The following is a 19612-nucleotide window of genomic DNA, read 5'->3' as shown; positions in this document are numbered from 1 at the left end:
AATCTTATTTTATTTCTTAAACAATAATATGACCAAAGTTGTCTTCTAAAGAGGTTTATAATGTTTTTTATATGCTAGAAAAAATGACATAGACTAGAAAACAAAACAAGAATCCTAAGTCATAAAAGAAATTAGTACAAAATCCAAAAATAAACAATAATTTTGAAGATAATGAGGAAAATTAGGAAAATTGGCTCAAATAATAACATCGGGGCTGAAATGCGATAATGAAAAATCCAACGGTCTGTTCATAGATGTAATAACTTTCTTAGAGAAAATTGTTATTATAATCACCCAAAAAAATTAAACCTAATCCAACAATCAAATATCTTGTTATCATAGTTTTAAGGTGTTAATCATGCCTAGTCATCTCAGATCTTTTCTTATGCCTAAATTTATCACATTGATCCATAAAACATCTATTATGCCATCCAAATAGTATGTGTGGGATAGATCCCCATGTAGTAGTGTTAGATCCTCATTTGAATGCTTCGAACCTTTCATTTCTATAAGCCATGCTATATTGGCTACATCAAGCATTTTCAGTTTTTTACTTTCTTAGCACAATGTAATTACTAAGGTACCTTTAGAAGCAAAAAATATATAGCTTAGGTTAAAGCGCTTTTTGGTCTTGTTGTTATGATTTTTTCATTAATATAATATGGGTTTAGGGACACTTAGATCTTTTCATAAATTAAATAAAAAAAGAGAAAAGTTGTTGGCTAGCATGTGAGAGGCGCCCACACCCTTTACACAGTGTGTGTGGCGCCTTATGATAGCCAAAAACATGCTACCGATGTTTTTACCAGTGGTGCATATAAAGGTGCATCCACATGGGTGGCATATATGAGGCGTCACACGATGCTTAAATGACAATTGAATTTTTTCTCCCTATTCTTTTCTCTCTCTTCACCTAAAAAAACATGCCATCCCTGTCAAAATTAAAAGTTGTCCTCCATTTTTTTCTTATTTCAATTATGGCTTTTATTTTTTTTATCGTTCTTTATTTGTTTTGAATCTTTTTTATTTATTTCATCCATTTGCATTTTTTTTATTTTTTAATCAACCTTTTCTCACCAATTCCTCTTGACTTTGATGATTTAGAGAGAGTATAGAAAGGAAATCATGTTTTTTATGTAAACTTAAAAGTGTTTGGTTTTAAGGCATTTATTTATAATTTTAGAGATGAAAGTCGAAGTTTGACAACAAGACAAAACAATGTGTTTTCATAGGTCATGAAAATGATGAAATTTGGTTATAGGTTATAAGATATAAAAGAGAAAAAAAAAGTTATTACAAGTAGAGATTTTATTTCTTTGAAGATCAAATCATTAAAGTCTTTAAATAAAAAGAAATAATAGAGTCTACTTCTTTAATTCCCATCAATTCAAATCCAAGACCGACTCTATAATTAACTTTAATGCCTTTTAATCATGAATAAGATTTTTAAAATGATGATAATAATAGTTTTCCTTTTGAGCCATTAATTGATGATTCTAAGTAAGCTAATGATGATTTTGTTATATCTGAATAGATTATTCAAGAAGCTCTAGATGAGCCACAATCAAGGAGGTCCATTACACCTCACAAGGCTTTCATGAAATATTTTTTTCTCATGAGTATATGTTGGTTACTAAAAAAGGAGTCTAAAAAATCTTTGATAAAGCCATGCTATATGAGAAGAATAATGAGTGGTGGGAAGCCATATAAGAAGAGATAAAATTCTTTAATGAGAACCATACTTTTGAGTTAATAGAGATTTCTAAAGACAAGAGAGCACTAAAAAACAAATGGGTGTTCAAGTTAAAAATTAAAGAAAATTACTCACAACTAAGGTACAAGGCAAGATTGGTTGCGAAAAATTTTGGTCAGAAGAAAGCTGTTGATTTTGAAGAAATCTTTTCACCTGTGGTTAAGATGTTTTTAATTTAAATTGCGCCTGGTTTAACTGTTAGTTTAGATCTTGAAGCTGAACAGCTTAATGTTTAACAAAAATGCATGGAAGTTAATTGTGATGTCAAAAGTGTTTCTTGTAGTATGATGCTATCGAATATTGAATTAGTTTTTCATTGAATTCTTATAAGTTTGAAAACACATACTCAAATAAAAAAAAGGGACTTTAAAACATAAATTGCTCATTATCCTTAAGGTTGACTTTTTAAGCTTATATTTATTAGTCCAATTCAATATTCCTATGCCAATCAACAATCACCTTTAACAATTATTTGAGGTAAAACAATGGAGTTTGATGAATTAAGGAAAAATAATTGGTGTCGTTTTTTGTCAAGGTTACTGCATTAACAAATACTTTAAAAGGTGTGGGAGAAATAATGTTCCTTTACGTACTGTAGACCCTCTCACAATCCAAGGTGTGGGAGAAATAATGTTCCTTTACGTACTGTAGACCCTCTCACAATCCAAGGTGGACTTTTAAAATGTGTTTCTTTTTTAATTTCATCCTTAAATTGCCAAATTAAAAGTTGGTTTAGGTTGGTTTGTTAAGGAACGGCGAGGTTAAAATACAATTGACCAAAGTCGAAAAAACAAGGGAAATTAGTGGCTTTAACAAAGTTTGGGTGAAATATTCATTATAGTCCCCAAACTTTCTCAATTATAAATAATGGGTCCCTTCAATTTTCAGAATTTAAGAACAAATTCAATTTTGATCTCAAACTTCATTTTCATTATTTTTTGGTTCCTAGTTTGAGAGAGGAGAAAGAAAATAGTTGGATTCTTGTGATAGAGATAGAAAATTATCATTTACACCAATTCTAGCAAAAAAAAAAGATGTTTTTAGTGTCCGTGAATTTGTTTTGATGGAGAGAGTTTATCCTGGGTGTTTTATTTTCCTTGAACTTGCCTTATACAGTAAATCTGAGCCTGAAAATAATTTTAGTTTTGGGTTGATTATTGATTTTTGGGCTATTTTTGTTGTTGTTTGAGACAATGTATATATTATACAAGGTGTTTCGGGTTTTATTTTAAATATTATTGAAAATGGTTGTTGTTTTGTTTGAAACATTACAACTTGAATTTTCAATGGCTATAGGTCACTGGATGACAGGTCATCTATCTTTTTCTTAAGGTTCATGCATTTCGGGCTAACCAGACCCGAACATTTACCCATCAGAATTGATCTTTATTGATTTTTTTCATTTTTTTTTTAATTTCATCATTTAATATTTTATTGATTATTAATCTGGCAACGTAATTTGTTTCGGTTTGATATTTTTTCAATTGCTTCGATATTTGGTTGGTTTTTAATTTTATAGGTGTTTATTTTATATTAAAAAAATATTGAAAACAATTTGTTTAGCACAATTAAATTCATGACCTGAATCACAAGTTTAATTGATTAACTTTGATTGGTTAGGCATCGAGCTTTATAATTTTTTTTAGTTACATGTATACATGAACTTTTTAATTTATAATTGAAATCTTTTTATGTTAAAAACACATAGAAAATACCATCTATTTAAAAAAATTTATTTAACTTGCAATAAAATACAACTTAATTAAATGACTAGCATGAACTAATACTCATGTTTGAGATAGTGAGACAATCTAGTTGCAACTAAGGATGAAGGCATATGGAAGACGCTCGTTCATCCTTTTGTTTCCTTTTCTTGGTTGTATTATAGGCTAGCAATGCTTGAGCTTGATTTTTTTTTTTCTAATGAAAACTAAATTCAGTCTTCTTAAAAAATGTTAAAATGATTTTTTCAGTTCCAGGTTATTTTAATCTTAAATGATCTGGTAATTTGTCTATAACATGTTGTACAAAATGGAAGGTTTCGTCAATTTTCTGACTCGGGCTTCAAGTTGTAAAGAATTCTTGCATAGAATTAAAGATGAATTATAGCACCAGGGACTAACCAGCAAGTAATGGAAGGAACATCAACTGATATCTCTCTTTTCAAATCAAGCTTTTCGTTTCAGCTCTTCTACTTTATTTTGCAATCTCTTATAGCTCCCTTTACGTTTCTTTTATATTATCATGTGATACAAATTGAAAAGTCTACAATCCTTCTCTCTTTTAGGCCAGTTTGATGTTGCGATACTAGTTGTTTTTTAAAGTATTTTTTGTTTGGAACTATATTAAAATAATTATATAATAGTTGTTTTTTAAAGTGTTTTTTACTTGAAAATACATCAAAATAATTATATATTTTTTTAAAATTTATTTTTTATATCAACATCAAAATAATCTAAAAACATAAAAAATAAATTTGAAGTAAATAAAAAAAATTATTCTTTTTCAAAAAAAAATTAAAATATATATAAAAAAGGGACTCTAAATCTTTCATTTTCTTATACAGACATGTCTATAACTTCATTTATTATCTATTCTTTTTTTTTTTCCATGTTTTAAGTAATTTTGAAATGATCAAATTAAAGAAAAAAGGATTGAGAATAAAAAGACTCTAAAATAGCCATTTTTTAAGAAGTGAAATTTTTGTCAAGAATCCTGATATTCAATGTAACATATGCTTGTTTTATACAAGAATGTTGCTTTCCATATTTACATTAAATGAGGAATCATTTGCGATGTTAAGAATAATTCTTTTTTTCTTTCTTAATTTTTATAGGGAAGAAACTAAGTTTCATAATTAATATTATCAATATAAAAGTATAAAAAATAAATCTGAAAATAAGTTAAAACAAAACAATTATTTTTATGGGTCAAATGAACTTTATGGAAAAGTCTTTAAACAAGGTTTAAATTAAAATATTTGATAACTTTGGGAGTGACACGCCGCTTTCAAGTCATGCCTGGTTCCTCACCTACATTTTATGGCATTCGTGGGCCAGCTATGGTGGAAGTGTGAAGCTCGTGATTGCGAGACTATAGAATCATGATTATGGACCTATATCACCTTTTCGTTTCATTACACAAAAGTGCCTTCTTTCTTTGAAGTTTATTAGGGCCTTGATTATCTTTCTCTTGCGCTTTTCCTTCTTGGTAAATAGGATTCCCTGGAGAACTTGAAACTCAGGTCTAAAGGGGAGGGGAAGAATACAGACCGAGGATGTGCTGAGTATTGCGGCTGGTTTCTACACTGCAGCTATTGCAAGCAAAAAACCCCGAAAATAAACAAGATGATGTTGAAAAGTATTTGGTAATATAGGGTTTTTAATTTTTTAGCTTTTTTTTAAAAAAAAAATCCCAAGGAAACATATGGATTGCTCCATTATTGGGGTGAGCTCCATCAAGAGATTTTGTTAGCTAAACAACTTTATGGATTGTTTCCAAGTGCATTACCAACTCTTTCATATGGATTGCTCTCACTCTCATAGGGAAAAAGAAAATCTAGACAGGATCTTAGTGAGTCAATGGATAAAAATCCCCAGTCAAATGCAACCTCGTTAAAAAAAGAGAGAGCTTTGCTTAAGGGAATATCGTTCGAGTGCATGCCCCATCTTTTAATTATTGTTAATAGAATCTTTATAAAAAAAATATTGTCAAGAATCACAAGGTAAAGCTCTGTTTGCCAATCTCCATAGCCTCCCAGTTTTCGAGCTAGGTTAGGTATCGAGAAGGGACAATTGATATCGTACCCTTGGTTTTTCACTACGAGTATTGTATTAGTAGTTGGGCTATAATTAGAAATTTGAGCTTTTTTTAACTGTCTTGTTTTGTCGCGAGTGAGATGCATCTGTCGAATTTTCCACTCTCCTTATCTGTGTTAAAGAGGGAGCTGCTTTTTGCTGGAAACACGGTGGTAAATGGCTAAATGCAAGGGGTTTAAATCCTCTAGTGGAGAGCCGGCCGGCATACACCATCATGATCTTGCGTGTTTTAACCTCTACAATCACCTCAATTAATTATCACGCTTAGAAGTGACTTTGACCACTCTTGGTCTCCCTTTATTGATCTCTGTCTCTCCATTCGACAATTTCTTTTTACTATGAATCCAGTCACCGGGCATTTACAGGGGATCCATCCATCACTTCGATGTATACTTTTATGTGCCATTCTAGTAACTTCTCACACAATGGATTGTAGCAATAATATTTATTTACTTATTTTGATACACAAACTTTTTTTCTCTTTGATTGAGTCCTTTTCTAGCCAAATTGATGGCTAATTGCTTCATAGTTGTTAACAAGGAGCAAGATTAAAAGATGAACCAAAGAAAAAAAAGAGAGTAGGGAATATAGGTTGTTATTTCAAAATTGACACGAAAAGATTAACTCTCGTCGTCATGCTTTTCAAATGATAAGTTTTCAGTCCTTATAGTTTTGAAAAAACTAATTTTAATCCAAAACTTCACTTTTCTTTCTTTTTTAGTCCTAGTATGAGAGATAAGAGAGAAAGTCATTGGATTCTGGTGGTAAAGTGAGAAAATATTGGTTAATATTGATTTTAACCATGAAAAAGATTGATTTTGATGTCAATAAGTTTCATTCGAAGAGAGGAGATTCTTTGGTTTATACTTTGGCCTTTCCCCTCGCATGAGACGGTAAATCTAAACTCAAGAAGTTTTTTGAATTCAGGTTGATTTTGGATAGGTTTTTGAGTTTTTTGAGGCTATACACGAATTTATCAAGTTTTTTGTGGTATTTTCTAAGTATTTTAAATTAGAAAAATGACTTGAAAATAAATTTTGGGATATAAAATATCTTTATCTTGATTTTTCAGCAACTCTCTAGTCACTAGATTCAGAAGACGTTGACCACATCATTTAAATAAAAAAATTGAGGGTGAACAACTAATATTTAGGGAAAAAAAAGGTAATGTGCATGGACCAAGCATCCTTTTATGGGTGAGGCACTTAAGTAGCCCCACATGCCTAGTTTGAACGTTATTTTGTTTTAAATGTTTCTTTTTCATGCATTTTCATCATCTTAAAGTATTTTAAAAAATCATCATTTGTTATTTAATGGTCTATTTTTGTTATTTGAATTAAAAAAAAAACTTGTTTTGTCATCTAACTTAAAAAAAAAATAGGACTTTTTTTTTCAGTCTTGTGCGCTTGTCCTATTTGTTCTTTTTATTTTTTTTATTTGATATAAAAAGAGTATCACACTTCGTTGTTGTGTGATCAAATGAAAAATAATCTAAGAGATAAGAAATTATTAAATCCAATGGGATGTATGACATGATCGCAGGTTTAATAAGTTGACTTGGGTTCACTCAAGGTTTTTTTTTATCTTATTTTAATTGAATATTCATCTTTTAATAGGTTAGGCACCTAAGTAGGCCAACATGCCTAGTTTGAACGTTAATTTGTTTTAAATGTTTCTTTTTCATGCATTTTCATCATCTTAAAGTTTTTTTTTAAATCATCATTTATTATTTAATGGCCTGTTTTTGTTATTTGAATTAAAAAAAAAAACTTGTTTTGTTATCTAACTTTAAAAAAATAGGACTTTTTTTTAGTCCTATGTGCATGTCATATTTGTTCTTTTTATTTTTTTAATATGATATAAAAAGAATGTCACACCTGGTTGTTGTGTGATCAAATAAAAAATAATCTAAGAGATAAGAAATTATTAAATACAATGGGAAGCATTACATGATTAGGGGTTTAAGAAGTTGACTTAGGTTTACTTAGGGTTTTTTTACCTTATTTTAATTGAATATTTTTATTTTCAACTCTGTCTTTTAATATTGAGTTACTTGGAAATTGTTCATTATTATTTGTTTCAAGTTGCTTTTTATTGGGTTATCAAGGTTTCTTAACCCTAATCATGAGTTTGATTACTTAACCCTGACATCTATAGTGACATATATGTGTCGGGTAGGAGTATGATAACAATAATATCATTTTTAATGTGTTTCATACACCATAAAAATATAATGAATAACACATGAATCAAGTTTTGTGTGTTGATTTTTATAAACATGAAAAGGCAACACAACCATTATACAAAGAGTAATAATTAATATGGATAACAGAGTTTTATATATGGAGAAAACCTAGACTAGAGTATGAAAATCTAACACCTTTAAAGAAATTCGATTAATTAGGTATACCACTGTGACAATTGTCTTATTTCAGTGATAACATAACACCTAAGCTCTTATAAAAAGTATAGTGGTTGTTTTCAATATATGTCTACTCTTTTTTTTTTGAAATATCATTATACTAAGGTGTTTTAATAAATGATATTTCATGAAGAAGATCACGTGTTTAGAAGTGTTTGCAAAATTCATGATTATGATATTCTCTGTCATTATTAATGCTGAAAATTTAAATATTAAATACAAACTAATTGTGAGACATAACATGAAACATCTTTAAGACTAAATACCTCATTTTTGTTTATCATTAAATAGAGTCAAAGTCATGCAAGTGCAACCATCCATAAAGGTGACAAACCAATGAACATTAGATAGATTATGATTGGTAATGGTTCCCGAACATCCAAGTGAATCAAAGTAAAACAATATGTTACTTCTATAAAAGCTTATAAGATATGGTACTCGATGATTTTTTGCTAAGAAACATGTGTCACATTTAAAATCTATTTATTTAAATTTGAGAACAAACTAGAAGATAAATGTTTTAAATAGCTAAATGATGGATGCTCTAACAAAAAAATACCATAACTAGATTTGTCTTTACTTGACATGTGATGGGTTTTGCATATTAGTTTATTATCGATACAAAGGTCAACTATTTAGCACAATCCCTCTTTTTTAGTACCATGAACGATGATCTTTTTAATGAGAATATCTTAAAAAATATAAAAGTTTAGATATATCAATACACAATATAATCTCGTTGTAACCTATCCAATAAACATTAATTTGTTTAAGAGTGGTGAAATAAATAAAGTATTTAATAATGATAGAGATGATGATTGTTTCAACTTCTATAATGGGGTAGGTTTGGCATCAATATTGTTGCATCACTTTCGTGTGATGGTGCCACTAAAGTCGTTTGAGTCAAATATTATGTGGTTGATGGCTCCTAAATCTATTATCCAATCATTGTACGTCTTTATGATTAGTAACAAGGACAACTGAACCACAATTACCACAATCGTTAAAAGTAGTGGGACCCTCAATTAATAAAGTTAAAGAATTTTCTATAGGCATGAAAGATAGTTTTTATCTTAAGTGTTTAGGTTTTATATTCATAAAAACAGCTCAAAAAAATCCACCAATTTTCTCATATTGCTTTTGAGTTCTTAAACCCCCTACCAATCCAAATGCCTAAGTAATATGAAACAGTAATATGAAACATATCTCCTGAGTATGTTTGGGATTTTCACAGTGTGTGCATCTATTTTTTAGTATACAAGCTGAGGGAGATAACTAATATAAATATTTTTATCATTAGAGATCTTGAGTGCTTCTTTTCTACTTAAATATAGCCATCTTGATTAAGTAAAGTATATAGGCCAAATATATATTTGGGCTCATGTGAAGATAACCCATCTGAGAAAAAAAATATAACTATTTATCTCTTTCCTTCTTATTTAAACAAAAATCACCCAAAAACTTATTTTAAGGAATTGTAATAGTCATTCATTGTATAAGCATCATGGTTGTTGTGATTGGGTTTTATATCTTTCTCCTATAGTTATCATTTCTCAACATCACAACTATCGAGATTCCTCTTTCTAAGCCAGTGTATATGGTTTTTCCACCTTGGAAAGTGGTTGTAATCGGAGAACATTAGCTCTGATTTTATCTATTCGATCATCCAAACCATCTAAAAAGGTATAAACCTTATCCTCTTGTTAAATTGAATTGAGTTTTTTAATATTATGATTACTTATCCTAGAACTGGGTCGTCAAAAGTCAATTTCCCTCGATTACATTTACAGACTATTATAGTAATTTCTAGGGTTTCACCATCATATCTCAATTGATTCACTCATTTTTTTCAATTTATACACCCAAGAGTGTCAATTCCATCGATGTATATTATGACAACTATATCACATACTGCTTTTACTATAGGAAATCAAATAAAGTTGTTAATCAGATTAGATTCTATTAAGTTGATTAGCCATACTTTTACAAAGAAATTATCATTTTTTTTATTTTTTACAATTAGGGTTTGTTGATTTAGGTTGTGAAAAATCCTCAATATTTGCATGTCTTAGTTTGTCTTTACTATGAATATACATCTCAATAGTTTAGGATCATAGGACATAATTAGTACTATTCAATTTGAAACAAATTTAGACAGCGTGATGTTCATGAGTTTAGGTTTGTGTTTGGTGTAAAATTTAGATCATCCTCTATATCTAGTCTTCTAGGGTTTGTTGTAGGGCAAGGAGTTCCATTGATAAAAAAGGAAAAAGAAAATATTGAGTTCCATTGATAAAAGAAATAATATTGTTTTTTTAGAGTAATTATAGTATTTTTCATATGATATAAGACTTCTCCATGAGAAAATATCATGTGAAGCCTTAATCATATTCATTGATATAGTAGGATAATACATATATTACAAGGTAGTATCTCTAGGATACTATATATTAATTCTCGGACTAAAATCATGAATTACAACTGATTAGTATATTCTAAATAAGGCATATATATCCCTATATTTTTTTTTAATTATTTTTTTTTGAAAATTTAATCTAAATAGGTTTGAGTTTAGGTCCAACCATATTAACTAGATTGCTTGTTGTTCGATATCTCAGGATTGAGTTATGGCTTAATATTCTTGACTAGATAACTTGTTGTCGGTTTTTGTCAATGTTATCACTTCCTAGAGTAACGTTAACCAAATCATACAGAGATAGTAACTAAATTATAAAGAGATCAGATAGTAACAATAAAATGCTAAGAAAGAAAGAAAAAAAAAAGAAGCTTATTTACATAGCAATGGGTGTGAATCCTTTCCAATCCAAATCCCCATGCAGCAGTGGTCACTTAATACAACTTTATATAAATTTTTGTGCCCGATTGCAATATAAGTATTCCGTCCATCCTCAAAAGTCATTGTCCATTTTTGACCTATTGTGACCTCGATAACAAGTCGGAAACAAATCTTGCCAACCTAGCAGTTGTATGAGTTTTTTTAGTGTGGCGATTAGACTTAAAGTTCATCACATCTCTTAAACTTGGGATGCTGAAGTTTCTATTTTGTTTGAAAAACTTTGAAGCGGAGCCTCTAGTTTTCAAAGATGCCATCTGACGACTATACACCTCAGTGATCATTCATGTTCCAGTTTTGACCAAGACTTGCCTTAAAAACGGGAAAAACTACTGATAGCTGCTGCATGCGAGACCGTTTATTTGTGTGTTTGTGTTTATGTTTTAATAGTATTTTTGAAATTTTTAATTTTTAATTTTTAATTATTTTTTATCTTTTCGTATCATTTTAAATGAGTTGATATAATTTTAAAAAATAAAAAAATATTATTTCATTCTATTTTAAAATAAAAAATATTTTAAAAAGTACCTATCATTACAATATCAAACCTACTTTAAATATAAAAATAGATGTTCGGATCACTATGTCCGTCTTCTTTTTTGTCCTTTTTAGTTTTTGGTGCTAGCTACATAGGTCTCTCAAATATTTGACTTGAAGAAACTGAATCCTATAACAAGAAGAGCACCAATTACAATTGATATCGAGGAGTTTCTTAATCAAAAATCATACAAACTTTGAATTCCATCAGGCCGAGTCATGCTAAATTCTTGTTCTTCTATTTTATATTAATATATGGTAAGTAGGTCTTCCTAGTGATTGTTTTGGTCGAAAAAGCAAGCCAATCTATATGTCCTCTCATCACATGCAACCCAACATGCCTTCCCCTCGTTTGGAGGCCTCCGAGAGAGTTCATATTTACCAATCCTCCAATATCCTTCACAAAATTATAAAATTATGAAAAAGATATTAAAGCAAAGTCATTAGCTTTGAAAAGCTGCGTGGGAGAAGGATTATGGAACGCGGTATCATTATATTTGGATGCACATGGCTGAGACAATCATATTCCCTTTGTGTTCCACGTAAAAGGCTCCATATGCATTACTATAGAGTATAGGGTAACATGACCTTTTATCCCAGCGTGCACTATCTAGCTTTGTATAGATTATAAACATGGCATACCCGAAGGAGAAGCTGGGGGAGGTTCTTGTCACTGCAATTAAACCTGTTGCACAATACTTACAGTAGAATTCATGTGTTTAAATACTTAATTTTCAGAAGAATTATCTCAACACGAGGCTTTTAAGATGATTTTATATCTTTCTAACATATATATATATACTCTTTAATAAAAAGAATTTAAGTTTAAAATTTGGATACATATATATATATAGTCTTATTAATTTAACTCAAAATTAAATATAGAGATAGTGAGGTTCAACTTGTGATTATCTAATTTAAGTTTAAATTAGCTGACGAAACCTTTGAATATTTATATAATTACTATCCAACCCTAATAATTAGAAGTCTAGTTTCTTAATAGGTGTATATATATTTTTACTAGCTCATGTGTGGAGAATTAATGTCACGAGGTTCAAGAAGACAACACCATCATCCCTTTTTAACACTTCATGAAATCATTCAGAACAGCAAAATTTATTATATATAGTCGGTAATAAATTACGAAAGAGAGAAAAAAAAAACCAAATCTAATTGTGCTGGGATGATGAGCACTCACAACCGATCGAATGATGAAGGGAATGATAGTTTGATTTGCTTCCATGAATGGAGCAATCATATGGTGCAGGTTTGGTCTTTATCGGAACCTTTTTGGGTTTTGAATAAAGTACTTCTTCAAAGGCATGAATGCTCTTAATAATAATAATAATAATAATACAAGTCATTTGGGATTACCATCCATGATTAGTCCCTGAATCAGTGATTTAATTAAGCAAGACCCTTAATCTCACTCACTCAGAAGTCCTCGTATGACGAACTTTTATTTAGATACGCTAATTATAACTCATGATATAAGGAAATAAATCAAATCCAATAATCAGATGGAACTTTAGGAGGAGATGAACTTGCAAGAAAAGTACTTGTTCAATGTGAGAGCCAATGATTGTCATGAAGCCATGCCCATTATTACATGCTTCACTGGGTAGGGATGGACAGCGGATTTATATAAAAAAAAAACATCCTTCTTGATCAATGGGCGCCACATCTCAGCAATCTAGCCAGTTAACACCCATTTTCATGCTTGCTTTGCATTAACTAAGGAGTTAGAAGTATATAAAATGGACAACGCCTGAATCAATTATTAATTAGTCGAGTATATATATATTTAATCTCATGAAATAGATCACAAATAACCCTGCTGAGTTCAAAAGAAAAATTAAATCATGTTAAATTAGAAACAACATCTAGATAAATTTATTTATTTGGGGAAACGAACTTAACTAGTCTCTCCAATATTGATCTACAAATACTCTAGGCCATGAAACGTTGATCTCCAATAAAGAAAATCTGGGTTTCGGCATAAAACTTCTGTTGATCTTAATTTCAAAATATCTAGCTCACAGGGCAAGCGTCCGTCGATTATAAGCGATAACAGCCAGTGATAAATCGAAAACGATTAGCTTACTAAGTGATTAATAATTAATTAATGATGACAAGGATAGGGTGAGATTCATTAAATCACAGGAATTCCATGCATCAATTAAGCATAAATGGGCCCACTCTCGAGCATGAATTGAAGTCATCAATTATTATCATCATTTGGTAACAGAAGATATGTTATTGATACCACTAGTATACATGATGTATGTATGTATGCATGTATGTATCGAGGGGCATCTGTGGTAATTACATTAAAAAAGAAAAAGAAAGAAAGAAAGAAAGGATAGTAGCATATCCCAAGCAGAAGAACAGTCTCTCCTAAATCCTTATTTATACTGCCAACATGCAACGCCCCATAAACAAGCCCTGCAGTTTATTCATTATTCTCCCCGTCATTTCTATATAATCTTGCACAAGAAGAGAAGCGCTACTCTCTCTCTCTCTCTCTCTCTCTCTAGACACAGAATCTCTCTTTAATTTTAGCATAAAATCTTATCTAAAACCAACTTATATATCCTTTTTCTTTTATCATGGATTTTACTCAGTCAACAAAAACCAACTCTACACCCTCTCCTTCGAAGAACAAAAGAAAGCAGCAGCAGCAGCAGCAGAAAAACCAGAACCAACAAGAACAACATGAGGTAAGGTTTTTGGGGGTAAGGAGAAGGCCATGGGGCAGATACGCTGCAGAGATAAGAGACCCTTCAACAAAAGAGAGGCATTGGCTTGGTACTTTTGACACCGCTGAGGAGGCTGCCCTGGCTTATGACCGTGCAGCCAGGTCCATGCGAGGCTCCAAAGCCCGCACCAACTTTGTCTACTCGGACATGCCTCCTGCCTCCTCCGTCACTTCCATTATCTCACCAGACGAATCCCAACATGACATCTCAGCCCTCTTTGCTCCTCCTCCACAAAACCATGCTCATCAAAATGACACCAACTGCCAAAAGCTCTACTTCTCTCAGGATCAGTACCCCTTCAATGCTTATGCTTATGGTAACAGTAATAGCAACTTGTTAACAGGTGGAGAAGGTTGGGTTCAAGGATGTGGAGCTGGTGCTGCAGATGGCCCTGGAGGGTCTTATGAGCCCAATAATGCTGGCAGTTTTGGTGTCGCTACTGAGCCCATCTATTTCTCTAACAAGGACAATATTGAGCTCCCACCTTTGCCTCCTGATGTCAACTCCAGCTGCTATGGGTCTGATATGGATCATGGATTCTGGAACGACGCAGGGTTTTTTGGGTTTCAAGAGGAACAGAAAAACAACGGTAATGGGCTTGAGATTAGTGGATCAAGCTTGGGTTTTGATTCAAATGACTTTGGGCAGCATGGCTCGTTATTTGAGATTATGCCATCGGTATCGGACACGGTCACAGACGAGCTTGATTTGGGATCATCATCCACCCTCTACTTTTAACTACTATGCTAGCGCACACATATTTATAAACCTACCTATCATAAAATTAATCAATGTTTTGGGTTGTTATGGGGGATGATGATGGTGTTTTTTTTTTTATTATTTATTTAAGGTTTCTTGTCTGTAATCTTGCGTGGGAAATGTCAATGGTTTTTAGATATGTCATGAAAAGATGGAGATGCAACAGTTTGTTATGAAGCCCATCGCATCCATTGAGCATTGCTTTTGATCAATGCGTATGCCATTTTTCCGGATTGTAAATGTACAACAATTTGCTTCATATAAAGTCCATTGCACTTCTGTTGCCCCACATAACCTTCTTCTAAATTTGTTTTGAATCAATGATAACGATTACTGGATAATTTAAGAGAAAAAAGAAAGCAAGGGTCAGCCATTGTCTGCAAGACGAGTCTGTGAAGTAGATGAAGTCAACCACCTGCACACAAGAGATAGGGAGACTAATTAATAGAAGATTTTGAACATCCCGAACTTTTGTGTATTTTATTCTACAATCTGGGCTATCTATGTAGCTCAGGGTCCTATAAGCTCCATAAGCATGTGTACAAATCTCTCTGTCACACAGTACGGACAAGGATTAAAGCGAATTCACAGCTCCCAACAGGCAGCGTAGGGATTTTTCCTACTATAGGCGGTGTAGTGGCTCCATAATATTCCAAACATGTGAATCTTTATGTGAATTACAAGAATCCGATATCCTACAGCTTTGGCTGTATACGATAAACTGTTCCTCCAATCTTAGTAAACAGTTGCTTTTTCCATATTCTATTAGCAGCTCGAGCTCGATCCATTTCCCACTTGAATCTACAGAAAAACTAAGGTTCTAAAATGGAAATCGTACCAAATCTCAGCGTAACATAACTTAGCAAACCCAAATGGAGCACAAGTGTTATGGTGACATGGATACCATAAATAATGTTAGTAATTGAATGGTAAATTCTTATATATTTACACTATTTACCAATCATGACAATCATAACTTCTTTTTTAATCGAAGAATCAATCAATTATAATGTTTTTTCTATATCCATTAATTTCATTAAAATTAACATTGACACATACACCACATAATTATTTCCCATTTGAATTGACAAAATGATATAATATACAAGTAGATATATAAGTATTGATTTTCTATAAAAAAAAATGTTTTTTATTGTAGTGAAATTCAAAAACAATTTATCAAACGTATTAAAATAATATTTTCACGGAATTTGTTTTTATGCAGCGACAGCTTTAGGAGAGAGGCAATTCAGGACCGCTGCAAAGGAGGGGAGAGGAGCTCCCATTTTTCGAGTTGATTCCGAAGGCTAACCTTCGAAGGTCTATAGATGAGAGGAAGCAAAGAGAGATGGACTTAAAATTTTAAGCTGCAGTCTCAGGAATCAGTAAGAATGACCGTTCTCGACAAAATACATAGGGCCTTAGAGAACATGAAATTTCTGATAGAAATTCCCCATTATGCTGTCAAATTTGCAGAGGGTGGACACTGGACACATTCCAAAATTAGTGGAATTTTTAAAGTACAAGAGACTGAACACCTCGGCAACTCTGAAATGTCTATACTACCTAGCTAAGCACACTGATAATCACAAGGTACGCAAAGCTTCAACACTGACTGTCTTTCGTTTCAACTTTGACCTGTTGAGTATCTTTGTAAACTCTTGTTATGTGGAATTGAAGGAAGCCATAGTAAGAGCAGGTGCGGTTCGGCGCATTGTTAAGCTGATTTGCAGAGGTGACAAAGGACCAGATGCTATGGCAGTTCTGTTGCGGTTGTCCAAAACAGAGGCTCTTAGAGAGGAAATAGGGAAAACAAAGATTGCATTCTTCTTTTGGTTTCTTCGCTCAATAATGACAACCCAGACGTCTCGCAGAAAGCCCAACGCATGTTGAAGAATCTTTCTTCCAACACATCCTTCAAAATTTAAAAGAAAAAATACTTTAAATTAATTATTTTTTGTTTTTATATCATTTTAATATATTAATATTAATAATAAATTAAAAAAAATATTTTAATACATTTCTGAGTGAAAATTAATTTAAAAAGCAATCATTACTATATTCTCAAACACTAATATAATCAAGATGGCAGATATTGGATATTTTCAACCATTTGTTGCTCGTTTCATCTAAGTTTTTTTTTTCTATCTTTTTTTTAAGAGACATGCTGATAAAAAATATTCTCAACCCAAAAACTTAAGCGGTTTATATTATTTTTTAACATATCCTCTTAAGCAAAAATCTTTGGAAATATTATACCAAAGAATCAACTCATCCTAAAAGAGATATGATTTGATTTATATTATTCTCTAATATTTACTCTCAAATAAAAATTCTTAAACCTAAACTGTTAGATGAGGTCTCAATATATAATTTATATTATTTTGTAACACACAATTTAAGCACCTAAAAAAGATATAATTTGATTTATATTATTTCTTAACATAACCCCTCAAGTCCTTTTGGTTTGAAACTTGTACATAGCCACATTATCTAGTGTTTAATTTTTATTAATTAAAATGGGGTGGTATATACTACATGATGCTTAATTTTTTATTATTTAAACTTGAAACTTATATATGCCCACACTAACTAGTGCTTAATTTTTATAAAATAGAGTAGGGATGGTTCATACTGTCTAATATTTAATTTTTAATTTTTTAAACTTAAAATATATACATGTTCATATTATTTAATGCTTAATTTTTATTAATTAGAATGAAAATAGTAAGATGAAAACTCGTAATCATTTAATTAACAATGATTTAATATTATGTTAAAAAATCATATTAACTTAAAAGTTAAGGGAGAATTCAAAATATAACTTATAATTATATTATTATGTAACATTATTCCATGAGCCAATCAACTAACATTTCCATGGAGGACCACAAGAAAGCAGAGCATGGATGGCTGCTGATTTGATAAAGATGCAACTTAAAGAAAATAACATTAAGGACTTGGAGGATAGACAATATATACAAAGTCTGACACAGATGCTCAATTCAAATTCTCCAGCATACAAATCAGCAATCCTCAAATGCATTAAGAAGCTACTGTTGTACCCTCAGATTGTAAAGCAGCTTCTATCAGACTCTGTGGTGATACCGCTTCTGCTAGGCCTCATCTCATTTGTACGATCTGATTCACACTTGAAACAAGAAGCTGGTGAGATTCTTGCTCTTTTGGTTGGAGCCTGCCAGCATCCTGAATTCGAGATAAATCAGGGCCGGAAGGAGCTGCAATCAGAGCACAACGTAAGTCTCTTTCTGCAGTTTTTCAACATTTCTGATCCTGAAACTAAGATTCAGTTCTTGCACGTGCTAGTTGAACTCAGCTCTAAATCTCAGACAGCTCAAAATCTAATCCGATCGGATAGGGATGCAATTGCCCACCTATTCGATTAGCTGGTTGGTGATCAGCGTGAGGTGAAAAGATCGGTATTGAAACTCATAAGCTGTATTTCTGATAATCATCCTGATGGAGTTCCGCTCCCACCATCTCCTTCTAAAGAAACTGCCATCAACACCTTAGTTTCACTGGATATCGAAGAAAGGTCCATTGCTGCTGCAATCATCAGCCAGCTTCCCAAGGATGATATCATTATTGATGAATTACTGAAGAAATCAGAAGCATTAAAAGCCATCCGTGAGGTGATTTGCACAGAAGAGGAATGTGAGGCAATCCGAGCATTTGATAATCACCCCTTTTTCTCTCCTCTTCTTTTTTTTTTTTGTGATTTTCTCTCTCTTCTAACAACATCCGGGAACTGAAACTTGAAAAAAAAATAAAGTTTAAAATTAAAAAACTATGCTTAAGCTAAAACTGTAGGGATTAAACTGAATTTTTTTTATTTTCACGTAATTTAACTTTTTTATCGTTTTTTTTATTTTGTTATATATATATATATATATATATATATAAAAAATTCAGTTTAGGGATTTTCAAAGATACTATATGTAAGTGAATGTATAAAAAAATAATAATATAATCTGAAATGATAAAATAAAAAAACAAATAGAGGATAAAAATAAAAAACATTGATGAAGGAACAGTGCCGTCGACAACGAACGCGTCTATGGAGAAGGTAAATTACAGGGAAAAGACATCCTCTATTTGGATGTAATGCCGGTAGTAATCAACAGGCAAGCTTGACGTCGGTTTCAATATTAATATCCTTTTGAAGTGTTTGGAATACTTTTTACCTTTTACTTTTAACGACTAGAACCATGATCTCCACATCCACTGCTGAAAGCTTGAACAAAACAACGTCTCTAGATCATCACAGAGGTTTCACTAAACTGGCGAACAGGACATGCCATGTCCCAATATCCTTCAATATATTTAAGTCAGTGGCGTATTTTTATCGAGAGGGGATGTAGCTCAAATGGTAGAGCGCTCGCTTTGCATGCGAGAGGTACAGGGTTCGATCCCCTGCATCTCCATTTCGTTTCCTTCTCTATCAGAATTTTATATTTTCGCTCCCTCGGCAAACAAACCCTCTTATTTTCATGCTCTAATAATTGAGTATTTTTTGTGTCACTTTTGAAATTCTATCCTCCAATTCCTTGGTAAATCTGTTGAAAAGTTAATTAATGATAAGGAGTGAATTTTTATTTCTTTTTAAATGCTATCAACATAAAATAATATTTCAGTTTTTTCTTTTCATAGAAGATAGCGTTCATGAATTATAGAGGTTAATTAAATGAT

General features: G+C 31.6%; 1 protein-coding gene and 1 non-coding gene across 2 annotated transcripts; both read left to right on the top strand.

Annotated features, from left to right (window-relative positions):
• Positions 1-13840: 13840 nt before the first annotated feature.
• Positions 13841-15079, top strand: LOC133700573 (ethylene-responsive transcription factor LEP-like). Its single transcript, XM_062124143.1, has one exon. It carries the CDS (start codon positions 13994-13996, stop codon positions 14879-14881), a length of 888 nt encoding a protein of 295 aa, XP_061980127.1. The 5' UTR covers positions 13841-13993; the 3' UTR covers positions 14882-15079.
• Positions 15080-19274: 4195 nt separating this feature from the next.
• TRNAA-UGC (transfer RNA alanine (anticodon UGC)) lies at positions 19275-19347 on the top strand. Its single transcript has one exon. It is a non-coding gene; the product is annotated as a tRNA-Ala (tRNA).
• Positions 19348-19612: the final 265 nt, after the last annotated feature.

The sequence above is a fragment of the Populus nigra genome, chromosome 8, assembly GCF_951802175.1.
Source record: "Populus nigra chromosome 8, ddPopNigr1.1, whole genome shotgun sequence".
Classification (NCBI taxonomy): domain Eukaryota; kingdom Viridiplantae; phylum Streptophyta; class Magnoliopsida; order Malpighiales; family Salicaceae; genus Populus; species Populus nigra.
The sequence above is the reverse complement of the archived record's forward strand: the minus strand, read 5'-3'. Positions and strand labels throughout refer to the sequence as shown.